The sequence below is a fragment of the Rhipicephalus sanguineus genome, chromosome 1 (assembly GCF_013339695.2).
Source record: "Rhipicephalus sanguineus isolate Rsan-2018 chromosome 1, BIME_Rsan_1.4, whole genome shotgun sequence".
Lineage (NCBI taxonomy): Eukaryota > Metazoa > Arthropoda > Arachnida > Ixodida > Ixodidae > Rhipicephalus > Rhipicephalus sanguineus.
This window is the reverse complement of record NC_051176.1, coordinates 291,341,644-291,368,079: the sequence shown is the minus strand read 5'-3', so window position 1 is coordinate 291,368,079 and position 26,436 is coordinate 291,341,644. Positions and strand designations below refer to the sequence as shown.

At 43.8% G+C, this 26,436-nt stretch overlaps 1 protein-coding gene across 1 annotated transcript; it reads right to left on the bottom strand.

Annotated features, from left to right (window-relative positions):
- Positions 1–1,191: 1,191 nt before the first annotated feature.
- LOC119379266 (uracil-DNA glycosylase 2) lies at positions 1,192–25,829 on the bottom strand. Its single transcript, XM_037648519.2, has 8 exons — positions 25,530–25,829; positions 25,261–25,458; positions 23,372–23,467; positions 21,717–21,771; positions 14,956–14,998; positions 14,689–14,777; positions 12,526–12,704; positions 1,192–1,835 (listed from the first exon to the last, which is right to left on the bottom strand). The coding sequence occupies exons 1-8, from the start codon at positions 25,620–25,622 to the stop codon at positions 1,692–1,694; spliced, it is 897 nt and encodes a 298-aa protein (XP_037504447.1). The 5' UTR covers positions 25,623–25,829; the 3' UTR covers positions 1,192–1,691.
- Between the last annotated feature and the right edge of the window lie 607 nt (positions 25,830–26,436).

Sequence of the window (26,436 nt, the reverse complement as noted above, 5' to 3'; positions counted from 1 at the left end):
TGTAATAGATCTACAATCTCTCTCTACTTCTCACTTCCTCTTCCTATCTCCTCTCTCTATGCTATGCTTTACTTTCTACCCTCACCCTCAGTTCCCTTTCACACCCTTTCTATACTATACAAGGCTATGCTATGCTCTGCTAGCATGCCTGGATAGCCAAGTAGCTACAACCAGGGGCGTAGCCAAGGGGGGGGTTGGGGGGGTTCAAACCCCCCCCCCGAAATTTTTCAATTTTGCTTGCGTATATATACACGCGCACATACAAATGCACGCACGAACATACATAAAGTATGGTTGAACCCCCCCCCCCCCGAAAAAAATTTCTGGCTACGCCCCTGGCTACAACGCTCACCTTATGATCATGGGTATGCCGATTTGAATCTTGCCTCACACAGAAATTTTTTTCACCAAGGATTTCTCTTTCTCTGTACTCGTTCTCTCACCCATCAGTTATTGCATCCCATGCTGGACAAATCAGCACACGTGTTCTGAGAGTGAAGCAGAAGAGGAAGATGAAGAAAGCGCGTGCCGATTCATGATAATTTTCTATCTATGACACACAGCAAACCTCGACCACAACAGCTCTGCTGCAAAAAAACACCCTGCATGTATACGTGGCTCGCAACAGTGGGGGACTCCACATTAATTTTAACCATCTAGGATTCTTTAAGGCAGTGGTTCTCAAATGCGTTTCCGCGGACCCCCTTGGGTTCCGCGGAGATTCATTTAATAAAAGCCACGTACTTCACGCTGCATGCTGTGTTGTGACCCCTCCCCACCTTTCTTTCTCTCATTGCAAGGGGTCCCTCATCTATTCCACCGGTCCACAAGGGTCTCCGAAAATTCATAGCTGAGAAACAGTTTTCAGGTGCACCAAAATTGAACTACATGGGCGCTTTTGCGTTCACCTTGATCGAAATATGGCCACCACAGCTGGGAATCAAAACCATGCCTTCATGCCTAGCAGTGTGATGCCATGCCACTAAGCCACCATGGCAGGTGCATTCTCGTCAATAAAGTAACTGCTTACATGTAACTGATTATTGCAAGAGCCAACTGAATTACAGTGAACCTTAGGAAGTAAAATGTAAATAAATGATAAAATCATGGGAAAATTTTATTACATTTAGTATTAGCATGTCCATTTTACGTACGAGCCTGCTTCAGAATCATAAAAGGAAGGTCTTTGAATCAACGGTCACAATTTGAAGCTTTTATTGTGAATAAATTTTCGCAGCAAGAACATACAGCTACGCACGGTTGATAAAAAGAAATGCTACTATTCAAGCTGCATTCTGAGACATGGCACTAAAATGTGTGAAATAATGAAGAGATGTGTTATGGGGTGCCTGTGCAGGCTTGTAAGGACAAGAATTTTAAAAACAAAATGCCAGTAAAATGGCACTTTTGTATAGGGCACATTTTAAAAACACTGACATGCACAAGTGCTGTCCATGCATGTGGAAATAATGCACAAGTACTTCTCTTTGGCACTTCACACACTGAAAATAACATTTTCGAGATGAATTTGGAGACTGTGAGTAATAGCACACATGTAAACAAGCTCCGAATTGTGAATGGCAGTTTCTTGCACTGGACAATTATAAACAAAAAGATGATTAAATGCTTGTATCACAGACATGAAATCGCAATTCCCGAGTTCTTTCACAACAAAAATAACTTTGCACAAGTCAAGGCAAACGGCTCCAGTCTATTGGTTGCTTGCGATGCTTTGTCAGGTATTCATTGGCCTTAGAAAAGTGGCGGCAGCCAAAAAAGCCTCGTGAAGCTGACAGTGGTGATGGGTGAGCACACTGAAGAACCTGGTGTTTCTTCTGCAAGTAAACGTACAAAGATTCTTTAAATGTTTACATGTACACCCACACACCAGGTAACAAAGCACTATGAAGTTGTTAAAATGCTTTTATGTGTTATGGCTAAATGGTGTAATCAGTTTGCCTGTAATAAGGTACACCAGTACATGACGCCATGGAGAAGAGCACATAGAAGCTGACATTAATATATTGGATAAAATCTAAAATAACATAATTGTGAGAGAGCACATACGCAACCATGTGGGCCAAAATGAACTCTTATTTTGCAGTCTCTAGTATCCAGAAACAGCACAATTCATCTTAGAGCATAAAGAAAAGTAATGTGTTTGCATAACAGTAGCGGTCCAGCAAGTTTAGGACTTGGTTCTGGAGAAGGAGCAAAGCCTTGCTGGAGCAGACTTGGAGCAGAAAAAATGGTGTTTGAGATCCCTTGGAGCAGCACAACAGTAAGTGTACAACTATTTAGTGTACAGGGGTGGAAGCGGGCTTGAGTGTTTTGGAGCAGCTCAGGGAGCAGGAATAATGCTGTTTTGGAGCAGCTTTGGAGCACCAAAATGTGTGTTTTGGAGCAATGCAAGTTAGTTTTGGAGCAGAATTCTATGATCAAATATCATTGTTCTTTTTTATTTTTGGTAAACACAAGAAATTCCAACGATTTTAGAAAATATTTATTACTGATGAACCAACCTCACTTAATAATAATATATGTTGTTTAATGGCGCAAGGGCCAAAGAGCGCCAAGACAGAACCAACCACACTTAACACAAATATATATATATATATATATATATATATATATATATATATATATATATATATATATATATATATATATATATATATGTGTGTGTGTGTGTGTGTGTGTGGTGTGTGTGTGTGTGTGTGTGTGTGTGTGTGTGTGTGTGTGTGCACGCACACACGCGCGTTCGTGTTATCAAAACATCACAGCTGCGATAGAGCAATGACTCAGGAAAATGAGATAAGCGATGTTCTGAATAGCTACACTTGTCTAGACTAACAAATGAAAAACATTAAAGATAGTGAACGTTTTTCATCAGCGGTGTTTTCGCACCGCGTTTGCCGGGTTGCTACATTTTCAAAAGCCTACGCCGGTTTCAAAAAGTTCCTTCGATGCACGGAGGTCAGCGCCGTCTGGAGGCATTGGGAGAAACCAAAGAAGCACGTGTCTGCACCCTAAACTCCGTTTGTCGGACGAGCGGGCGATGTGCCGCGCGAGGCGTTTTCTTTTCTACTTCGAGGAGGAAGACGCGGCGGCGCGATCTTGAGATGGCGTTCGTCAAAAGGACGCGCGCGACCCTCCGACCACGCGTCAGTCGCGCATGAAATCAAGCCATTCAGGACGCAACAGCGCGATTTCGCGAAGGCGTTCGTCAAAAAACACGCGCGTCCCTCCAAACGCGCGTAAATCGCGCCAAAACTTGCGCCATGCGGTTCGACCTTCTCCCTTCAAGTTCCCTTCCAAGATTTGTCAATTATTGGTGTCGCTTATATGCACGCAAATACGGTACTTGAGATGCGATGATACTAGATGTCGCAATCGCACAATTTGTATCCCGTGGTTCTGTTTTCGTACTACCTGACATTTGTCTTTTCAGTAATAAACGTTACAAGTGTCTATCTTGTTCTTTTTTTTGCATATTTCTTCACTCGCCACCTCATGAGCCAAACCACACGCAGCAACGGCGGCGAGCGGCATGTCATGTAGTGCTGCGGATGGTACGAGCTACAGCGTACTCGACCACGAGCCGAAAGCAGGTTCTGACGAGCCAAAATCGCACGCGACCGATCACACTAGCGATACTAAGCTCGTCCCTGCACGAGCGCGTTTACATGCTGCATTTATAACGTCTAAGGGCTTGTGTGCAATGCAACAAATTCTGCACATGGAGAGGCACGCTTTCACTAAAAAAAATGAGTTTCGGAAATGGTCCAACCGACTTGCACGGACCGAGGCCCTGTGAGTGGTTTCGCGGTTGGTAGTGGCTTCACTGACCGCAAACAGATAAAACATTTTTTTTCTTTCTCATGAAGACTTATGACACAAAATCCACATTACACACTCAGCTATACAGCGGTTTCCTTAATGCAAAGTGTCTAAATAATGGTCGCGCGTTTACGTCCGCGGTGGCTGCTCGCACTATCCTCATGGCTTTACATCAAATTAAGTATTCGCAGTAAATAGAACCTTTTCGACAATTATGAAGCGTCAACACAGTTACTTTTGTTCATGTTCGCAATCCCAGGCCACGATAACCGCAACCGCCCCGTGCGCCCAGCGCACCAGAAAACTCCATTGCCACCGGCGTCACAATCGAAATATGGCCGCACAACTCACTTTCTTGTAGCTAGCTCCTGTACAGGCTCGCTAGCTTTTTTGTGCCTTCGACAACGTCACGAGAGCACGCCAAGTGATGTGATGATGATATAAGCTCGCATAGGCGTGCCATGACACTGATGACAGCGGCACATAAAGGCACCAAACGTAGCCTCGGTGATCGGTTCCGGAAGCGCACTGGAGCCCATCGCGGAGGCCGTGCACCAAAGACCGCTTGGGAGCAGTTTCGGCGCAATAATGCGTTTTGGAGCAGGATGGCGCAGCAGAAGCGGATTGGCGCAGCGTGGCGCAAATGGCGCAGCGCTTCCACCCCTGAGTGTAGATTCTTATTACTGTGCGAACAGGAAAGGCTGCTCTAAGGTAAACAAAAAGACGAGGCCAACAACGCGAGAGCAGCCATGCAACCAGGAGCGTTACGACACAAAAGAGAGCCACATGTTGGCTTCATTGCAATATAAAATGAATGCGATAGCAACAAATTGGAATGTTATACTAGAGAGGCTAGAAGGGTTTGACTAGTGTTGTGAACGGGTCGGCGCAGTTGAAATCATTTGCTATGACGGCGCACAGGTGGCGCTCCGGCCCGCTGGCGCGGGGCGCGCGCTCTTTGGCCCGCTTACAAGCGGCACCGAGCAATGCGTTTTCTGGGCGCATTTTTGTATAATTTATCTGCGTGCTCGCAATCGTTCGTTGGCTCATGCAGACAGGACAATACGAGCGTCGTGATGTTCTGTGTAGCATTCTTGGGCAGCTGTATTTTCGGTCGGTCACCCCCGATACTTCACTTAGAAGCAGATGCTGGCAGTTCTTGCAACCTACCGTTGGAGTTGTATAGGCCCGCTTTTATTATATATTGAACGGCGTATTACTGATTTTTGTTATTTCTATCATTATCATTACTCTGTTTTAATGGAAGCTACTTCAGGCTTCCAGAAAAAAAAAAAAGGTCTTGTAAGTGGGAAACAGCATAGCTGAATAAGGACCAAAGTTCGGCCCTCAGGTTAGAAACGCATGATCGTTCCGCTCCGGAGACACAATGACGAAACGGTATAATGAAGGGTGCAGAGCACAAAAGTGACACGTTTATTGAATTCAATATTTCGCTGTTGCAGTTCGGAGATCACTGACAGCTAGCGCCTCAGTTTGAGCAGCTTTTGCTTCTCGCGTTGTGTAGACTTACTTCTCTTTGTTGATGGCTTTAGTGAAGAAGTGCAGCCTAGTTAAACTATAAAACTTAACCATTTCTATAGTGAGTGCTTGACCATGCTCGCTGCAGCCAACGTTTTGGTGGTCATGCCCGTGCAAAAACTCTAAAAATGATAGCATACTTTCAGCATGCAGCTCATTTCTGCTTAAAAACACAGCAAACGCGTTCTCCAGCTTTGCAATCAAGTCTTCAAGGTGTTTTGAGGGGTACAGTAAGCCCCCATGGTCAAATTTCCTCGTCAATGAGGCATTCTCATTTGTCTCTGCCTGCAGAGGCAAAATGGCTAAGGCAGATGCACATGTGGGGCGTGGGAACCTTTTAAGTGCTTTCCTGACGACATAGCCAACAGCATAGAAAATTAAATGGCTGTCACTTTTCTTTTCAACACAGCCTTTGTGGTCAAAAATACTGCTGTCTTCAAGCACAGCTGAAGCATTTGCGAGGTTTCTCTCATCCAAGAGTTCGTCAATTAAGCTTGTAATGCGGGCTGCCTTTTGTTTTCCAATGTCTGATGGCCCCAAGAGTGCACTTATGATCTCTGCTGGCGAGTTACCACTTCTAGGTGGTTTCGCTAAGTTGTAGAGCGCTAGATTGTTTACTATGAGCAAAAACTGCTCTGGGATCGGGGTGATTATTACACAAAAACGATTGTCTAACAATTCCAAAAATATTCTCTAATTTGTCTTGGCTCAAATTCGCTGTTAGCAAGTATCTGTAATTTATTTATTTATTTATTTATTTATTCAAAATGCCTTACAGGCCCATTGAAGGGCATTGAGTAAGGGGGGCATCAGTAATTATATTTGAGCGATGACGTTAGATACCTCTACAAGCTCTCCATTAATGATGTGCTTGAAGATCCTCACAATAAACCGATCGTCAAAATGACGAGAACACACAACGCATGTCTCGTCCAGCACTCTGTCTTCTCGTTTTATGTTCCTTTCCCATTCTTCTCGACGAAGAGCGTCCGCCGGAGCACGGACCAGGGAACTTTTTCGGCAGACGTTTTGTACCCGCCTTTGCACAGAGGCACGAAGCATGTTGTAGTGTGCACGTATCTCACAGGAGTACGGCCACTAGCGTGGGTTCGGACTTAGCGAGCCACAGGGCCGCGTCTGCCGTCGCCTCGCGTGAACTAGCGCGCCGCTGCACACGTACGTTCGAGCGCAAACAAGGCGCCGAGCGTAGCGCGGCAAGTACACAGTACTGCTCCCGAAATCCGCAACACTTTATTGCCTGCGGCAACACCACACAACGCAGTACAACGCCCGCTCCCAAAGGCGGCGGGAGAAGCAAAACAGGCTTAACCACGCCACGGGCGAAAGTACAACACAAAGGGTGCCGCTAGCACGTCTCCGCGGGCAAAAGGGCTCACGGCGACACGCCGCTGAGAGAAACGTTCCCTCGCGACTATGCTGCGTGCTCTCACGATCAGCGACCAAAAACAGGGCCCGATCACTCGAGCAAGGGCAAACTCCGCTCGCGTTGGCTTCGATAGGTACGGTTTCGGCGTAGTAAGACCACGCGCGAATGCACCGCACCGCTCTTCAGCCTAGCGTTCGGAAAAGGACAACGTAAGGTAAGCGCTCGCCGATGGCGCAAGGCACCGTTGGCGAACTCCGTCCGAGCGAGCCCAAACAAAGGAGCCGACGGACAGGAAAGAAAATGCGTGCTTACCCTACGAGGTCCAGAGAGGGTCTGACCCGCCGCGCAAAACGTCTCGCGAGACTCGAGCACGCGAGACTCGAACGTGGCGCCACCGTCGCGATCCGGCGCCGGGGTGAGGGGGTTAACGTCACCCCCGCTCGCCCAGCGCCGTAGGACGGCGGAGGAGGGGAGCGACATGATCGGACATGAGGATGGCAGAAATAGGCGAAAAAAACCCGCGCAATGGCGATGGGCAAGCCTCAATCCCCACAATGTCCTGCCTTTCTTAGCAGGCATACTCCAAAATACGAAGAAATGACGGTAATGTCACAGTTGATGTTCGGCGGAAACATATCAGGTAAGCCACAATAAAGCAGCACAGGGGCGTACGTTGAATCACCACGTGCAGAGACGAACAAAACTCGCGCTTCCACACAACCAAGCACAAACACAAGCAAACAAACAATGATCGGCAGCGGCAGCGGGGCCAGCTCGTCAGCTCGCCTCTAACCCGTCTCCGGAGCGCAGCGCCCCTAGCGGCGTCATAAAAACACGTTTCACCGCGGCGGCCGACAGAAGCGTCTGCTCACGACACTAGCCAAACCCTTCTAGCCTCTCTAGTTATACGAAGTAAGGCTAAGAGCTAACTCTACTGGATCCGATCATGCACAACAAAATGCTGGTTAAAGCGAATACGGCCGCTCCAGGGACTGAAGCGGTTTTTGTGCTGTCAGTCCTCTAAACGCGAAGCATTGAGAGCACAAGTTTACAAGCCATCTCCTGATGTCTGTCGAGATAGCATGCACGCCAGAGCTCACGACCGCGTCCTTATGAGCAAAGTTCGCAGTTGCTGCTCGAGCGACGTAGCTCCCCCACACCCCACACCCAATCATGCTCCTTCGCCCGACGGATGACGGTTGGGGCATTTCCTTTCTGCTTGAGGAGCCATCAATTCTGCAGGCCTCACACGCAGGGAGATGTTATCAATTTGGACTTTATACGAACCGTGATGGCGACGGCAAAAACCCACCGAGAGCGTCCATATATAATTGCTATAGCAATAAAAGAAAACTTCACCTAACCAGAAAACCAGCAGCTTATTTAGTAAAAAGAAATATTCGTTGCAAATGAGAAGCTTCTGTTTGCGATTGCCTATGTGCACAGTTTATTCTGTCCCCCAGCCCAACTTTTTAAAGGTAATGCAGCATCGTATTCAATAAAACTATTCGCCACGAGATCGGGCTACAGGTGGCAGCACCGTCGCCGTGCTAGTGTGGATAGGCGGTCGTCGGCGCGTATACAAACGTGCACAACAGCGCTTCGTTGTGAGCGATGTGACCCGATTTCCAGCAAACAAAATGCGTTGACTGCAGCTTTGTGGTAATAGGTGCGCTCTTCATTCCCGAATTAATGCACGAAGCGCGCCGAACGTTACAATTACTTGTGAGAGAAGCGCATTCTGCCAACGAACGGGTTGCTCGCCTTCGGCGACAGTTGGCGTTTTCGCAATTGGTGACGTTTTCTTGTTGTTTTATTTGTACATGTTTAGCTTGTGTTCCAGCTACTATGTACTGCTGTATAGCGCGACTGAATTAACTATTTACTTCTTGTTCATTTGGATGCCCCTCAACAAAAAGAAAGCCCATATTCCTGCACGATGAGTTGAAATAGCACTTTGTGCACTGCGTGTTCAAATATTCATTCGCATTTCTTATTCATTTCTTATTCAGTTCTCCATGAAATGTAGGACAGTGGATAGGTTTACTGAGGAAAGCTACGTGGCTGACAGCGCTTTAGCGCTACGGAGACGTTTAACACGCACATGCTTGTTTTTATTCCAGTAACAGTACACAAAGGTAACTGTACAGCACGGAAATTTCGATTGATTACTTGCACGACAGTAATGGAACAAAGGTCCGGTTATTTTACGAGACCAAAGTACGTTTTTTCATGCGAATAATGTCCGCTGCCTTCCATCAATCTAAACAACGCAACACAAACGCTCAAGATAATGTAAAGAAAAAAGATGTGGCTTCGCGTGAAATTACTATGACATAAATGTAAACTATGCCATTTGGATTAATTTTGACCATCAGCGCTCTTTAACGTGCACCTTAATCTAAGTACACGGGTGTTTTTGTATAAATTTCGCCACAAGTTAAAATTGTGCAACGCAACTCAGTTTTGCGATTTCCGTGTCATTTCATTTTCTGTTCTTTTTAGGGGACAATTTAAGTACCGAAGTGTCGGACGTGACTTAGCAGAAATATTTCTCTCTAGTGAGACCAGGACCGTACAGAACTAAAGCTCGTCGCGTAACGTATAAACAACACCTAACCACAATGCTCAAGTACATGCGAGCCTTTTTTTTACCACCGCGCCGCTAAAAGGCTATATTCACATGAGATTTAATACTTCTCATCTTTAGGGCAACGCCAAGTGCACTTTGCAATGCGCTTGAACCAAAGAGCGGCACCTACACTAATATGACTCTCGTGAACGGAGGGTACGACGACCACACACAGCACTCTCAACAAGTGCACTCTCTGATCTTATTACAGTACATATACAGCCAATCAAGGCCAAATGCTTCTTTACATCATGTTAGGCATACGTACGAGCGGTTAAAGTTGCACTAACGCAACGGAACAAACCGCCTTTTGAGGATCTGCATGACGTCCACGCACATGCAAACACAACGGGGCTAGCAGACGACGCATGGAGCAATCCACACTAGGCGCGGTTCAGCCAGAAGCCGCTAGGTGGCGACTCCACTCGATCTCGCGGCCTATAATTAGGCAATAGACACACAATTGTAGAACACATACATAATATGCAGCAAATGTACGTGCTCAGATAATGAAGGCTCACTAGAATGTGTATCGTGACCCTACAGATGCCATCAGGAGACTGCAATACATATATTATCTATGGCTGTGAGACATATTTAAAGGACCCTGAAGATGCTACCAGGAGACTGCAATACCTATACTTTATGGTTGTGAAGCATATTTAAAGGACCCCTAACATCAAAATTAAAAACTCAAGATGTTCGTGTTGTTTGATAGCCCTGAACACGAGGGCTCTTCTGACTGATTATTAGTGGCAAGCAATGACTAAGATATTTAAATTTGGTTTTAAAGTTTAAAGTAAGCGTGATTGCACATTTCAGTTGGCAGTACCTCGCAGCATCGGCACTTGTATGACACAGTTAGTGGCCGCTTAGGCCACCTGTGATGTTCCGCCCGTTTCGTGAGTAGTATTGTCGACGTCACAGACAGAAGATTGCAGGGTGCATGCATTAATGCGACTTGTGCCCGATGGGGGGTATTGTTCCTTACCTCCGTTACTCTGTTACTGGGCTGCTTCTCTGCATAGTTCCAGTGTTTACGCCAGTGGTGTTGTAAGTACCGTAGCAAGAATTTTTTTTTCTGAATGGGCACAGTTGAGAGTGAAGTGGGTGCTCGGCAGGTGGGTGTGTCACGTGTTGTTTTATTGTAGAAAGAAATTTCTGCAGAAGAATGTGCCTGGTGTGTCACACCCTAGGTGATACCGTACCGCAGCGCCTACACCATTTCCTTCTCTCATGCATGTGGGTCCCAGATTCAAAAAGCGCACTCTCAGCATCACCAAAGCTTGAGCGCACGTGATCTGATGGTGTTAGTTAATGGTTTTGGGCGGGTGGTTTAAAGTGATGCCAGAATTAGACATAATTAACATTTCTAGTCTTAATTACATATGTTAGAGCATTCATGATTCACTTCATCATTATCACACACAAAGCTCCTAATTAAAACATAAAACTCACAAACAAAAATTTGGCGAACCGAGATGGCAGTTCAATGTTGCCACACTGGAAAATATTTGGCAAGGGTTCTCAAACCGGGTTCGACAAAGACTGTTTTAGGGCTTTGCAACTATTTAGAACACACTCTCATTTATCCACAATTAAATTACACAACTGATTAAATTAGAAAAGAAATTTGAATAGAATTTTGGATTTAAGGGGGGACGTGGCAATGAGAATGGTAAGTTTGGTCAAAATGTTCAATTCATTTTTTCCTGCAATCCTGAGGCCATGTTTTAAGTCATGGTGAAATATTAGACCAAAATAAGCAGCAGAAGTTGAAAAAAAAAAGCATTTTACTAGTGTGCTGTCATCCAAAACTATGAGAAAATTGGCCTTTAGAAAATGCAAATCTGAAGTTTTCCCTTGGCAGAGTGCCACCATATTGGCGCCATCATAAAGAGGACAGATGGAGCTCAAGATAGCCACAAAGCTGCATTTCTCCAATGAAAAATAAAACCAGCTTCCTTTCGAGCTCCATTTTCTTTGAGCTCCATTTTCTCAGCTTTCATTTTTTGAACAGTTGCTGTCAGTCATCCTTGTGCCATTTCACAACAAATAAAGATATAACCATTCCGTTTTCTGTGCTTAGATCCTGAGATATTGGTGAGTGCCATAAAGCTGTCCATATTTGCACATCATACAGATTTTTATAATTGGCTTTTTGTAGAAGTTGTTAGTAAGACAATATGTACAAGAAATTTCAAAAATGTTTGTGTGTGCTAATTTGAATATTAAAAAATAAACCAATAGCGTTACGGCACAGAATGGGCCCTTATGAATATCCTTATGCAAAAATCTTGATAAACTTACGTCTGATTCATTACTTATTTTGGGATGACAGTGAGAGTCTTATGAAGTGTTGTAACTCAAAAACTACAGAAGATAGCTCAAAACCGATTTCAGTTATATCAGCACAACATATCACATCTGCATGCCGAATTTCACCACGTTATTTCCATAAATAACAAAGATAGTTTTCATTGTCACGTCCCCCCTTAATGAAGCCATTGTATGCCGCATTCACACTTCACCAGTCTCTTCCTTCCCCATCCCTCACACACCCTTGGGTATGAAAGCAGAGAGAGAAAGCCATTTGGAGCGTGTGATAACTACCTGCAATTCTGCTTACACTTCAAGGCCCTGAGAAAATTTTTCGGCAAGAGATTCATGAGGCAATCTAGTCCTATAGTAAGGTCATTCTAGACTACTTTGAAAAGTGCTTCACGGCTCATTTAAGTGCAAGTTAACATAACACAGAGGTATTAGGTCAACAATTGTCCTTTTTGCATGTATATTTTTATATTACAACAGCATACACTGCAACAATGTGCTCCAACAAAACTTGTGTTCTAACAGCACATCATGAACAAGGCGCAACCATAAATTTGTATATAAGACTAAAATATCATTATACTCTACGTGCAACTGGGATGAAAAGGCTGCTTGCCTATTCATTGTGACTCTTTTTATCATGCATCAACATCTCTAATACAAGACTCACTTAAAAACCTTTAGTGGAAAAAGATTAGTCACGAGACATCTATTATACCAGACACAGTCCATACTTTTCATAAAAGGTGTTGATGCTAGTGTTCCTTTAGCAAGCAATGGCTTTAGGAAAACAGACCCGATCAATGATGGAACCTTTCTTCTGAGCGTAGGCACCCCAGAGTAAGAAAACAAGGTTGCTGCACTGCTTGTTGAGGTGACGAATGACAGCATCAGTGAGGTTTTCCCAGCCTCGATCCTTGTGCGAGTTAGGTGTGTTCATACGCACCGTCAAGCATGCATTGAGCAGCAGCACACCTGAGAAAGAGAGAGAGAAATATGTACAGGGCTTCTGCCAGCTTTCAAATTACTTCCTACTGCCATGAGTACTCTTTTTCTTTCTTGTACAGGAAAAAAAGGCCTCAGACTGACATTGTTTCACCTACTGCCTCCCTTTTTCAGTGTGTATGTGATGAATGGAAATAGTACACATATCTTTTGTTACGCATCTTTCTCATTTTAAGTTACCTCTACTAGTTTAGTTGCTTACCTATCACTAATCACTTATTGTATGAATTATACATAGCATTTATATTCACCCTTCCCCTATGCAATACCCACGATGAAAGACCTTGGGGATGTTTTTGAAATAAAGTATACAATGTGATCCATGTAATGTTCATAAAGCTCATCTTCTAAACCATGTAGTAAAGTATAAGAGAGCCAGCTCTGGCACCGTTAGCAATGCAGCAAAACCATTCCTCTGCAGTGCACGCAGCATGCTGCCATAACCTCTGCTGCTCACCCTCTCTACAACAGGCCTCTGCAGGTGCTTCTACACTCCACTTTTTTAGCATGTCAGAATATGCAGACATTCTTTTGTTTTCAATCAAACAGTTAAAAAAACTATGCCGTCTTTCTGTAAAAGCTTCAGTAGCTTCAAGTTCCAAGCTTTGCAGCATGCTATGACTCTCAATTATCACTGCTGCAGATGCCTGGAGACATGACTGGGCAAACTTGCAGACCTAAAACAGTACTTTTCATGAATTTCTAAAGAAACTGCTGCTGGTGCACATATTTTCAATGATAATTCTTTCACAAAATTGGGGGGGAGTCTATGAAAATAAATTAAGTCGAATACAACTTAAAGATGTCTGGGGAGGGCCTCGCTCAGATGACTGAAGCGTGGCAGCCTGCTGCCTCCACGACTAAAGAAATAGACCCACTCATGCACTCAGAAATGCTTTCCAAAGGCAGGGTCACCAGCCACCCGGTTCATGACGTCAGTCTGGAGTGCGCGCCTACTGGGACGGGTTTGTGTGCATCCGCCTTTAGGGAGGAAATGCTGCAGACTTCTAAAGTTGCACCCGACTACAGATCGTCCCTTTATAGTGGTACCTGCAACACCCTAGTTCACCTGCCCACCCTTTGGCCACCCCCAAAGGATCGCGCTTGTTGTGGTTGCTTCACCCCAGTTAAAAAATATCCTACCGTAAAATGCCGAGCAAGCGCCCCCACTCGAGCAAGTGGCCCCCTCCCTTTTTCGGGAGATCTAAAATAAGTGCCAGTGACCGAGCAAGCGACCCCCCCCCCCCCCCCGCGCCTCCCCTGCAGCTACTTTTTTTTCAAGACAAGCATCACTTAATAGATAGTAAATAGTAAATAGAACCACAAGAATGAGTACATTGAATGCATGTGTAATGTTGTTTATGAAATTCGGTTGTGATGTGGCCGGTCCTATATTGGTCAAACCGGTCGCTGCTTCAATAGTTTGACAGTGACGAGGGGGAATGAAATCAGAAAATAAAAAAAAAAGCATTTCATTAGAAATACGGACGGGCATTTTTTATTTTTAGTGGCTCTCCCGCCGCCATCTTGAATTTCGGTCCGGGACCGAGCAAGCGCCCCCCCTCCAAATCTGGTCGGATTATCCTGCACCGCAGGGGGGCGCTTGCTCAGTATTTTACGGTAAGCCTGCCCCTGCTTTCACAAATGGTCCACAAGCTCAGATTTTTAGAATTCTAACGCTAAGGACACTGACTATTACAGCAGATCTGCAAGCAAAATTTTGGCACAAGCACGGTGCCAGATTTACAGTTACATTCATATTACATTTACTTTGACATGAGACCAGTTATTACTGTACTGTTCGACATATTTTTAGTTTTCAAACTACATTTCCCTCTCAACACATAAACACACGTGCAATCAAGATTATCAATAGAATGCAATAAGCTGAAAAGAACAACTCTTTGTGCTGTCTAAGAGTCTCCTTTCCAGAGAGAAGTCCAGGGTCTCTTACCTTGCTGCGCCCATCCAGTCAAGTTGCCATGAGAAGGCTGCTGAAAGCCAGGAATATCGTTTGCTAGCTCCTTGTACATGTTCAGAAGGCTGGGTGGAGAATACTGTGTTACACACAAGAATACAACTGTGCCCTAGGAAAGAAATGGAAGAGTGAAACAGAATGCATGCCCTAGGACAGGAGGGAAAGAGACCAGAAAATGGAAACCAGACACAACACCAAAGAACAAGCCCTAATGTAAAAGTGATAAAAATCACACTGCTTTACCTCATAGGAATGGCAACTCCTTTGGGGACGCTGAAAGCCAGGCCTATGAAGAAACAAGTGAGTACCATGTCATAATAATGCAACAAAATATATCCAACTTTTCCTACACAATCAATGACATCCAACTAACTCTACCGAAAGAACACAAGTATTTTGGGTTAATGATACCAGAAGGCTGATAAGAGGCACAGGTAAAGCATGAAATATCTGCATTAAAAAACCTTTCTTATTAAAAACTGTCTCTGTTCAGTAGCACATAAAACAAAACACCTTGGCTTTAGCACCTTTGTCAGACCAATATTTGAATATGCTAACACTATTTGCCTACAAATAAACTGACTAACTAGAAGGCATGCAAAGAAAAGCTGTTAAGTTTATCTTTAACAAATACCATTTATCTCATTTCCCCTTTGAATTAAGTGGATAAGCTGGAATTAAATTATGTTTCCACTAATCTATAACAAGCTTAGTATTGCTAGCTCCAGGAACCTATCTAATCTGGAAACTAGACACTCGCACCGTAAATATCCCTGAACTCCACAGGAAGACAGATTAAAAATTGATTGGTTTAAATTCTCATTTCTTCCATAGGCAATTATGAAATGGAATAGCCTGCATTTATGACTACTTGCAATAATAAGGATTATTTCCTGTCAATACTTGAATCCCACATGCATGCTTCGTAAAGATGAGCTCAAAACAATGCTATAACTGCTGCTTGCACTTTAAGACAATGATTAAATCCCATATTAGTATTTATTTCTGTACATGTTAAGATGCTCCTCAAGATGCTGTATACTTTAGATGCTGCTCCACATAGATGTATCATTCCTTTTAGTGCCCTTACCATAATACCATATGCTTCTCGCTTCATGTAATTTTCAAATCGTAGCACACACAACTTAATTCTTTCTTAACCACTTGCAGTTTCTTGTGACCCATTATTTCTAAGAACTTAATGACATTGCTTTGAATACTGCAGTACATAGCTTAGTGCTTTTGTACCTATCATATTTCTTGAATATGTTCATTATGCATGTGCCCTTCATGCTAAGTCCTCATTGGGAGTGGCAGTACATGTGAAATACAACATAAATAAATGAAACAAATAAGTTGCAAATAAGTTGCAATGGTTTCCGCATGTTTAGCCAAGAAAATATGTCCTAGAACAGGCAAACGATACCATTCATTAAAGCCAGAAGGCATTTGGCTTGAGCTTTCAATAGGCAACCCCCTCCCATCAAAATATTATGGAGACTTGACTGCATCTTTGCTTCAATGTTTTGCATGTGCGGGGAAAGAACGGCACACTGTCTTGACGAGAAGTGCAGCCTGAGAAGTGAGAGTCAAAGAAGTGCAGCCTGGACACACAAATGAAGCACGTGAGAGCGGCTGTACAGCCCGATGACAGCATAACTCAATGTGGAAAGCTGTGACTCGTACTACCCAGCCAACTTCGGCACTCACCACCACGTCCCAGCATGGTGCGTACAAAGGTGCAGCATGTCCAGCCTATACGCAAGGCAGGGTCCCGCAATGTACTGCAAGTCCGCCAAATATGCAAGACCTGCAGTACAACGTCTGTGTACTGAGAAACCACAAACTGTTAAATGACAGGAAGGTGACGGCCGAGACTCTCCTAAACCACCCAAACTGAGTTCGTTTTGGCTTCCATGAGCTTCTTAAAAGAGAATTTCAACGAAGACAAAACAATGAGACGCCAAAATAGCACCTGGATATGCTATGATGTTACTGACGTGCTTGCAGTCATACACACCCGAATTCCTGCCACTATGACGACGTTGCACCATCTCAATGATGTCATGATGTCATTGAGAATGGTCTGAAGTGATGGCATGTTGTGAAGCCCTGGAAGAACAAGGTGGCTGGCAGGGTGGTAGTACGTGTTCCAGCTAGGGTTGCCAACCATCCTGAATTTCGTGGGACAGTCGCAACTCGTCAAGTCCAGAGTCACAACTCAACATAGTTGGGATGCCCAAATGTCCTCACTTTTCATCTCCTTCCACTCATGAACACCCACTGATCATATTGCAAACAGCAGGAACCAAAATAGGACTGTTACCATACCAAAAGCAACACAGCCTGCGGTGGACTCCACCATCCAGCTGCAAGAAGCGATGAGCGAACTATGTCAAAGGCACACCACTCCCTTAACCCCAAGAAGAGCCTTCACAGTGGCTTCCATGTTCCATCTGCCGTCATGCCACTCATGCACAGCTTTCCAAGGCAGATGGGTGGGTAATTTGATGGGTGGAGCCTTTCAAGTTGCACAGAATGATCAAGAAGTGCACAAGTATTAAAACTGGCCACTAGAACAATCTTTAAAAGGTTGGAACCACAGGCCCGCAGACGAGATGAAGGGAAAAAGATCGGCTTATTTAGCCAGCTCAAAGCCTTCACAGTGGCACCACAGTGGCGTTAAAAGGTGACGCTCCTACATCTACCAGTTAACACCACATATGTACATTGAGGTCTGCTGCTTGAAGAGCAAAAAGCAACTTCCTTTATCCTCAAATGCTGCGCACTGTGGTCCTTTTTGCACTGGCTGTGCTCATCTGTTCAATCATTCAGCACACAACTGGCTGTAGTAGAGTTTTGTCAAATTTTTGCTTTTGCAGCGCAAGCTGTTACGAGCTCACAACAGCAACCGATTTTGGTGGTGATGTCTGCCACCGCCACTGTCACAGCCATCGTGCACAATGAGGAAAAAAAAAAGCTGTGTTCAAGCCGAAATCAAATCCAGGCATCTTCAGTGGTAGTCAAGTATTCTACCACAGAGCTACGCCAGTGCTTGAAACTGCTTCGGAAAAAGACCATGGCAGAAGCGTAGTATCACACCGGGCATCAAACTGTGTGAATTGCGTAACGAGCAAGTGGTTCAAAGCTACTCACTCACTACAAAGTAAGATGCCATAATTCATCATCATCAGCCATAGGATCATTACAGTGCTCAGCTGCATAAGTGCACATAATGCCTTACATAAGCGTGGTGGGTGCAACGCTTCTACGCAAAATGATGGTGAACTATGGCGTAGCAACTGTACTTACAGAAGGAACCCTAAAAGAATTTACAACAGGCTCTAAGAAGGCTGCTCTTCAAGTTTACGCTGTGACTGTGCTGTATGTTCTGCGCAGGCCTGGCATTCTTTTTTTTTTTCTTACTTCATAAAAATAAATAAACCAGATTTCCTCAATATATGTGACAGCATTCTTGCACATTCTTTTACTTCAGCACACCCTACTCTCCTTTCCCTCGTCCCTACTTCAACTGCACAAGCATTGGTAACCTTAGTTCCAGTAGGGCTTGGTTTCAATGCACAAAAAGTAAGGAAGACATAACTGTGAATTTGTGAAATTGCACCACACCACAACCCATCTCTTCAGCCCTGCCTGCAACCAGCTCGACTACCTAATATATGTGGAGTGTCAGTCAACACAAAAACACCACAACACCAAGAATGCCCTGAAGGCATCCGTAATGTAGATGAAGAACCTGGATACACATATGGGTGAAGTATGCTTGCAGCCGTTTCAGCTCTAGGTTTGAGGTCATAGAAGCTGATGGAGAAAGTACTGAATAGATTCATTTCAATATGTTTTTGTTTACTGTCTATAAAGTTTCGTACAATTACATTAATTTTTTTGCTTTAATTTGGACAGTTCCTGACAGTACCCTATTTTCCCTGACAACTACGCTCTGACGCCAAGCTACCTTGTACAGTAAAATGTGCTGTATATTGCACACAGCAATGAGTCATACGTAAAAAACCTGGAGGACACTTGAGCTTCGTCTTAAAAAGTGGAATGCAATAGTGTAATTGGGCCTCATTCGCATCGTCTTGTCATTTGCTTTCATGCTTTGCTTCTCGGTGGACACCTCAACTGTGCCGCGAGGAAAGGAACGTCTGTGCGTAACATTGGCAGTTCTAAACTCTCCTAATGCCGACTGCAAGTACAGTTGCAAAGTGCCCACTATGCCATAATTGATTTTGCAAAGTAGCAAATAGTCACTACATGTCCGTGAGGCCGTATGAGCACCCGTGCAGCTGCACACTTTGTTGACGCTGTGGCTGATAATGATCAATGATGCCCGAGCACTTTGTAATGGGTGCACCTTTGAACCACCCACTCATTGGCGTACTCAGATTATTGTGACTCCTGGTGCAATTCTTCACTTCTGCCACCCAATATAACACGTGTCCTCGCACTACATGACACATGTATAGGGTTCTTTTTTTCTGAAACAGCTCAAGCACTGCGATGGCTACGTGGTAGAACACCTGACTGCTACAGAGTATGCCTAAGTTCGATTCTTGCTGGAATTCCTTACTTTTATTCTTTATATTCATCGCGATTTTTCACTCACTGACAATGCCAATTTTTCGCTCACAACTAACACTGCCGACACCAACAATGGAATTTCTGCAACAAGGGCTCTTTAACACTATCACATTATTAAGTAGACAAGTAATTTTCTCCCAGTTGTATTCACAACTGGGCCAAAAGTGCAAGGATACAGCCGCACAGTCAGACATGCATGTCTGGGAGACAAAAAAAGAAATCTAAAGAAAAATAACAACCTACAATTCAAAACTGCTTTTGTATAAACATAACGTAGTGGCTACACCAATGAATAGTAAATTAGGCTCATGCAAATATATGCCTAAATGAAACACTAAAAAAATTTATTTGCGTGCTTGATACTTCCCATTCCTAAACCAAAATTTGAACTTTAGAACAATTCCACCCACACACCATATTTTGTGAAATGGGGGGCGGGGGGGAGACAGCGCTACAAAAAGTAGTAATATTCGTATTCACTGACTAGGAGATAAAGTATTAAATTTATTTCCATTTAGAGCACAAAGCCTGGCAAGTTCAAGTTTTAAAGAAAAAGCTGAAATATAGAAAAAAGAATTCAACGGCACCATAAGTAAGTGGCCTGCATTCAGAATATAATTGTCCATGTAGAAACTCAGGCCAGAAAGTGATCTCAGCCACCGCCTGCCACCCTAGCCCACTTCCCAACATGCACTTCTTATGTACTATCATGAGTAACATGAGCGAGAACATGCGAGCATGTAGCAAAAAGCCCCAAACCCCAATGACACCAATACTTGTATGGTGCTGTCCAAAATTAAGTGGAAAGGATGATGCTTTTTTGCAAACTGTTGTCATTCCCACTATGCATCTGTTTTTAAACATGCAGAACATATGACACAGATAACACCTTAATATTGTAGTACCTGCTGCAGCGCTCACACGCAGCAAGGAGCAGTACTCTTTTTCATTCCTATTTTAAAGGGGTACTGACACACAAATTTTGGCCTCGCATTTTTTTTGCTGCAATGTGTTGCTGGGGGCCTGTTAGTCATAACATGGCACATCGTTTGCTGCAGCGCACAACAGATAATTAATTACGGGCCCCTTATTACTGACCAGTGTCAGTTTCGGTTTCAAAAACGACAAGCCTCCGAGTGCAACTATCACCGCCTAGCAGGTGCAGCGCTCAATCACGTCAGCACACAGAACTCTGACGCACTCCACGCGGTTCGCGAGCAGCCGCCGAGAAGTAGGCTGCTGGAGCAAACACGGCAAAAAAACATGGCGGCTATGACGTCATAATAACTTGTTGCAGCGTGGTCACGTGAGGGAAGTAGGGGGTCCCCAAGGGTCCCCAAGGGTCCCCTCAGTAGCGTGAGGATGTCGATCGCTCACGCAAACTTCAAAATTCATTTAAAATAACTTTCAAGCTATATTCGCTGTTGTCATTTTGCAGATGATGTACGCATGTTCACCGGAATTGATCCTGGAAGCTATCTTGGCCACGAAATATTGTGTCAGTACCCCTTTAACACCATAGCGCTAAAGAGCTCGTTTCACAGAAATTCCGGTGTATGCAGTGGCAGCATTGGTTGTGAGTGAAAAATCGCCATTGTCCGTGAGCAAAAATAAATAAATAATGCAAATAAACAAATAAAAAATGTTAAGTCCGAGTGAGAATTGAACCCAGGCCTTCTGCGTGGCAAGCAGGTGTTCTACCATGGAGTGATACCAGTGCTTGAAACTGCTTCGAATATATATATAAAAAAATAAACGCTACAAGAATGTCATGTAGGGGGACCAGTCTCCTCAACGCATGTACTATTGCGTGGCAGAATCATAGAATCGCACCAGGTGCCAGAACATGTGAATTACACAACGAGTGGGTGGTTTGAAGCTGCCCACCCATTACAAAGTGTGCAGCTGCACAGATGCGCGTGGCACCTTACGGATGCGTAGTGGGCACTTCGCACCTGTACTTGCAGTAGACATTCTAGGTTAGTTTGAAACGGCCAACGTTACGCACACAAACGTTCCTTTCCTTGCAGCACGGTTGAAGGCAATGTGTACGGGGCCCAAGTACGCTATCACGTTCTACTCTTGAAGGCGAAGCTCAAGCGTCCTCCAAGTTTTTGCTGTATCTCGATGTCGTATTGTATCAGCACTAGCGAGGCGGGAGTGCATACAGGCATGAGGACTGCGGTGCCCTTTCCAGTTTGTCTCTGACAGCAGCCGCCTCGAATCACCCCATGTCGGGTTCGAGGCTATTCGCCACACACTCACGTGTTCCCACTCATATTGCTCACGATAGTATTTGATATGTGTAATTTTATTTTGTGCATCTCCCCATTTGCCACATTCAGAGGAGACACTATGAAATTGACACTTCTGCAGACCATTAAATGTATTGAGCTTACCATGAGCTTGGCCTGGGTTATGGTAAGGGTCTTGTCCAAGGATGACAACTTTAACCTAGAGCAAATCAGTAAATAATACATAGATGGTCAGAGGAACTGCTGAAGCACACAACAGAATAGAATGAACCAGCAGTGTGATTGATTGAAGCCACTTTGGCACAGCTTCTGGAGCAGCTGAAACCCCACTTTGGAGCAGCAAATCAACATATTGGAGCTGTTACCAAACGCATTTTCAAACGTAAAGTGTCTCTAAGCTGGAGCAGTTGTACAATGTTTAACGAAATCAATATATGCACACATGCATGCATGTTTAATATACAGGATGCCCCAACTAACTCTAGCCAGAGGTTAAAAATATGCCGATTGACTCTATTGACGACGCGACCAAATGCATGTTGCTGACAACTACATGGAGTAAGTCAAACTATTTTTTGTGTTCTGCTTGATTGCTTAATTAGACAAGATTATTTAACAAACTTTTGAAGCAACGATGCTGGGCAAAAAATTCCGATGAGAAAGTTGTAGATCGGTTTACAAAACGACCGATTAGACAGTTTTTAACTTTCTATCTATTATGCATTATTAGTGTTTTTCTGCTTACTACAGATGGCTGCGAAACCTGTCAAGCATTTGACAAGCAGTACAAAAACGGTGCCATTTTGTAAGCACAAATATTTTCAGTTAGGTATGAAGTGGTCTCAGCCACTTATATGGAGCCCACTGGCAGGGGTGTCATGCAACATTTAATATAGCGAATGTGGAGGTGAACAGAACAAACACACAGTACAGTGACATACTTTTGTACAGAATTTTTCAAGCGGTCCTTACAACTGTTCAATATAGAGATTATTAATTTCATATATCCAGCTTAGGACTCTCACTACTTGCAGAAAACAGCCATCAAGAAAAGCAAGACTAATTTGTGTCCTGAATGTAATGTGGATTGCGAAGAACCAGTCGGGAGACTACTAGTATTGGAATCCATAGTGGGGCTGCCAGTGGGTGTAAATGGACCTATCCAGCAGATTATTTTTAAACCAACTCAATCAGAAATACCTATACAACTCTTCGAAGCAGGAGTGCTTTGCAGAAGTTAGCTTTTGTTGCAGAAACTAGGCACTACGTGAGCATGTCACACAGCAAGCATATTTGCATAATCCCAATTAAGAACACACCATCCTCAGAATGTCTGCAGGTATACTCTGATATGAGCTCTTTGAGAAACATGGCAAGTTTTAAAAACTAATGTGTTGAGATAGAACATTACATTTGGTCCAATTTATAAATACCTAATATTATGAGTCATTTTCCATCTGGCATCAACATACAATAATAAGAGCTTCCAACACCTAGTCAATTCTTCATTCAGTTTTGTCTGTAATGTTGCAGAGATGACAGTAATTAATGAACTTGTCCTTAACAAGCTACCTAAATGTTTGACCATGCAAACAGCACTACATTAAAAAAAATATATAGGCAGCTTTACTCTCAAGCTTTGTCTTTCATATTGAGACAACTCGGCTAAATATTTTGAACTAAGACATTCAGAGGTGACGGTTTCTCAGATATTTGAATTCAACTTTAAAATGTTTCTATTTCATACACTCGCATACAATAGACCAAGTGGCAAGACAAGCCCAGTCTCTCTAGCTCACCTTGTTCACTTCACAAGACTTTGTCCAGCTGAAGACATCTTCATGTGGAGGATACACAGTATATCTTCTTCGCTCTTCTTGCACAAAACTGTTAAGCTGAAATATTTAGTGCCATGTGTCAGTGAACACCATACAGTGCAATGCTATGCTGATGATTTTAGGTACATTTAGCATTTACCACATTGCACTAATTGTCTAAAGATCCTGAAAACCTATTTTTTCATAACATAACGCCAAGTCCTTAGGAAAATAAAATTTATTTGAGTTATTCATTTTTTTGTACAATACAAGGCAATGCCTATGGGCACCTTGTATCACCATCTCACAAAAGGAGATGGTGAACATCCTGACGGGGTCCTGCTTCTGCTCAGCATAACAGCGGCAGTGTTCATTTGAGTATGCATAATCAAAATACACACTGTGGTACTTCTGACAGCCAGTTGGCCCTGTGAGTCCATGCATTCATTAGAAAAATTTATTGACGCTGCCACCACTGCCTTAACAGCAAATCATGTAAATAAAGTTTCAATTACTTAACAGTTTCAAATTTAACAACAAATGCTGCATAACAGAAATGTAAGCCAGTTAATGGTGGCATCAATGTACTAGGAACCCTATTATGTGTCAGACACTCTCTTGAAGTTGGTCAGATATACTTATACGCTCATAATACATACACTCTAAGAAAAAAAATCGAGTATTTGAGGAGTATTTCTGCCACACAACTATAATTGTCATCCACCTCGTGTACTTTCCTTGCGTTATCACGGCGGTCCCGGCACTTCGTGGTCACGAACGGTGGGCGCGTTATCAGCATGACACAGCATACTGGATAGGAAAGTGACCAGAGCCGGGTTTTCAAGAAAGGAAACGCGAGCAAGCCAGATGACGATTATTGTTGTGTGGCAGAAATATTCCCTAATTACTCTTATTTTTTTCTGGTTGCATGTGACATCACTTCGCTTTGCACTCATGCACCCACCATTACAGAGCCCACATGCATCATGGTGATAGATGCGCCTTTGCTCTTTTTACAGCTGTGTGGTAAATTGTGTGTTGTTTATATTGCTTTGTGGTTAGCATATGTCATTCAGCATTGTGTCCGACCAGAGGTGTAGATTTCCTACTTGCCCGAAGAAGAGCGGGGCGGGCATCGCATATTAAGCAATCAAAGCATGCCTGCACCATGTCAACACCTCAGCACTCGTTTCTAATGTTGCCTTATGTCTGTACCACAACAGCCAAACAAGGCGATTTCTCAACTTCTCATGCCCCAGTACTCTTTTTCGGCATCGTGCAGGGAAACAAACAGACCTCATATGAATGCACAATTCTGCAATTACAGAACTGAAACCAGAGACATTACACTGAACACGCTAAGAAAAAAAAAAACCTGAGGAGCAAAAAAAGAACCTAAAACATCTCTAGCACTTCTTCGACAACAGTTTCCAATAATAAAAATTATCCTAAAAAGAACAAGGCAATATAACAACTAACCCTTTAATTTTAGCGCAACCGAAAATGCACACTGACAACGTCATTAGCAACCTGTCGGGATAAATACATACACTGCGATTACCATAACAAAACAGAGAAGATTAAGGAAAGCTTTAAACATTGCCAACAATTAAGTGGAAATTTACTGTTTGTCTAATTGTTCTAACATTAATTCAGCCCAGGGCAAAACTACTATCTTTGTCTCTTTGGACAATAAATATTACCCAGGCTGCATTCGCATAACACAAGCGCTGCTGTGCTGTAAGATCAACCGAAACCTAATTAAGCATGGAATTTTAGTGCCGAAAATGTTTGCAGCAAGATTGCTGCAGCCCGGCTTCATCGAAATTGGCCGGCAATGCTGATAAATGCTCGCAGCGAGGCGTACTCACCTTAAGAAAATATTCTTTCGAAAACTCTTGCTCGAGGGCGCCAAACCACGACAAACCTATGTCAGGAGGAACAATAGGAGTGGCGCGAGACTGGAGCTTGACTTTGGCGATCAGTCGCTTCTTTTCTATATCAATGGCAGGGGAAAATGCATTGTTCTCAGGACTGCCCTCGGACTTTGGTTTTTTCATTGGTTGCTCCTGAAAAAAAAGGAGCGGCAAATATTGCTAAGTGATGCGCAATACCCACTTCGCTGTCAGGACGAACATACGTGGCATACGGAGTTTTCGGAGGAAAGCAGACGCTTGGGCGATGATGTTGCTAGAGGCTTGAAGAACGCCGATATTTGTTTTTGCCCAGGCATAATGCCCGTTTACAAGTGCACAACGAAGAACGCACAGAATTTCTCAGGAAATTATCGCGTGACTGCAGCGCTTATGCGCTGTCCGCGTAGCTTTGGGAAAAGTTGACTAACAGAATGATCGCTTACTGGCAGCCGGCTACCGCTATCACACGAAACACACGTGCGCTCCGAAGCAGAAGCGCAGAAGCAGTAGCCCGCGCGCCCGCGCTTTCTCAGACTGACTGCTGATGATGATGATGCGAGGCCATTTTCATTTCATTGCGCGCGTTTAAACATTTCATTCCAATTTTTTTTCCTGTCTAAAACTGACACACGCTTTGAAAGTTCAAAAAAACCTTCAGCAGAGAGATGAATGTCAGCAGGATGCCAGAACTCACGATGCTTATGTTTGTTACAGTTTAGATTGTTGTGTACGAATGATTCTGTAGGTGGTACAGCATGTATGACAACATTTGGGCTCTGCAATTGCTTCTGGCGTATAGTCAGCAAATGCAGCGCCTTCAAGAACAGCTCCTGTGACCCCGAGCAGCGCCTCCTCTTTGCCCCGAGCGAGCAGTCCCTGGGGCATTGATATGGACATGTAATCTACATAGATCTACATAGCCTCTATTGTGCAATATGGAGCAAAACCATCATACAACATGACTGATGACTGCACACTAAATCAAGATTCAAAGAGGCAGGATAACCCAAAAAGGAATACCATACTACATATCCCTTCAATGCAGTCTGCAGCACCCTGGAATAAAATTATATGGCTTGGACACATCCCCTTAACAGTTACTTATTCATGGTACATTTTGGCAGCAGATCT

Bases quoted from the DNA above. Each gene is read 5' to 3' on its own strand.
- LOC119379266 (XM_037648519.2), bottom strand. From the start codon at position 25,622: ATGCCTGGGCAAAAACAAATATCGGCGTTCTTCAAGCCTCTAGCAACA. The intron at 25,459-25,529 runs GTATGTTCGTCC...CTTTTTTTTCAG, and splicing joins CCGAAAACTCCGTATGCCAC to GAGCAACCAATGAAAAAACC. The intron at 23,468-25,260 runs GTGAGTACGCCT...TAAATATTTCAG, and splicing joins CGAAAGAATATTTTCTTAAG to CTTAACAGTTTTGTGCAAGA.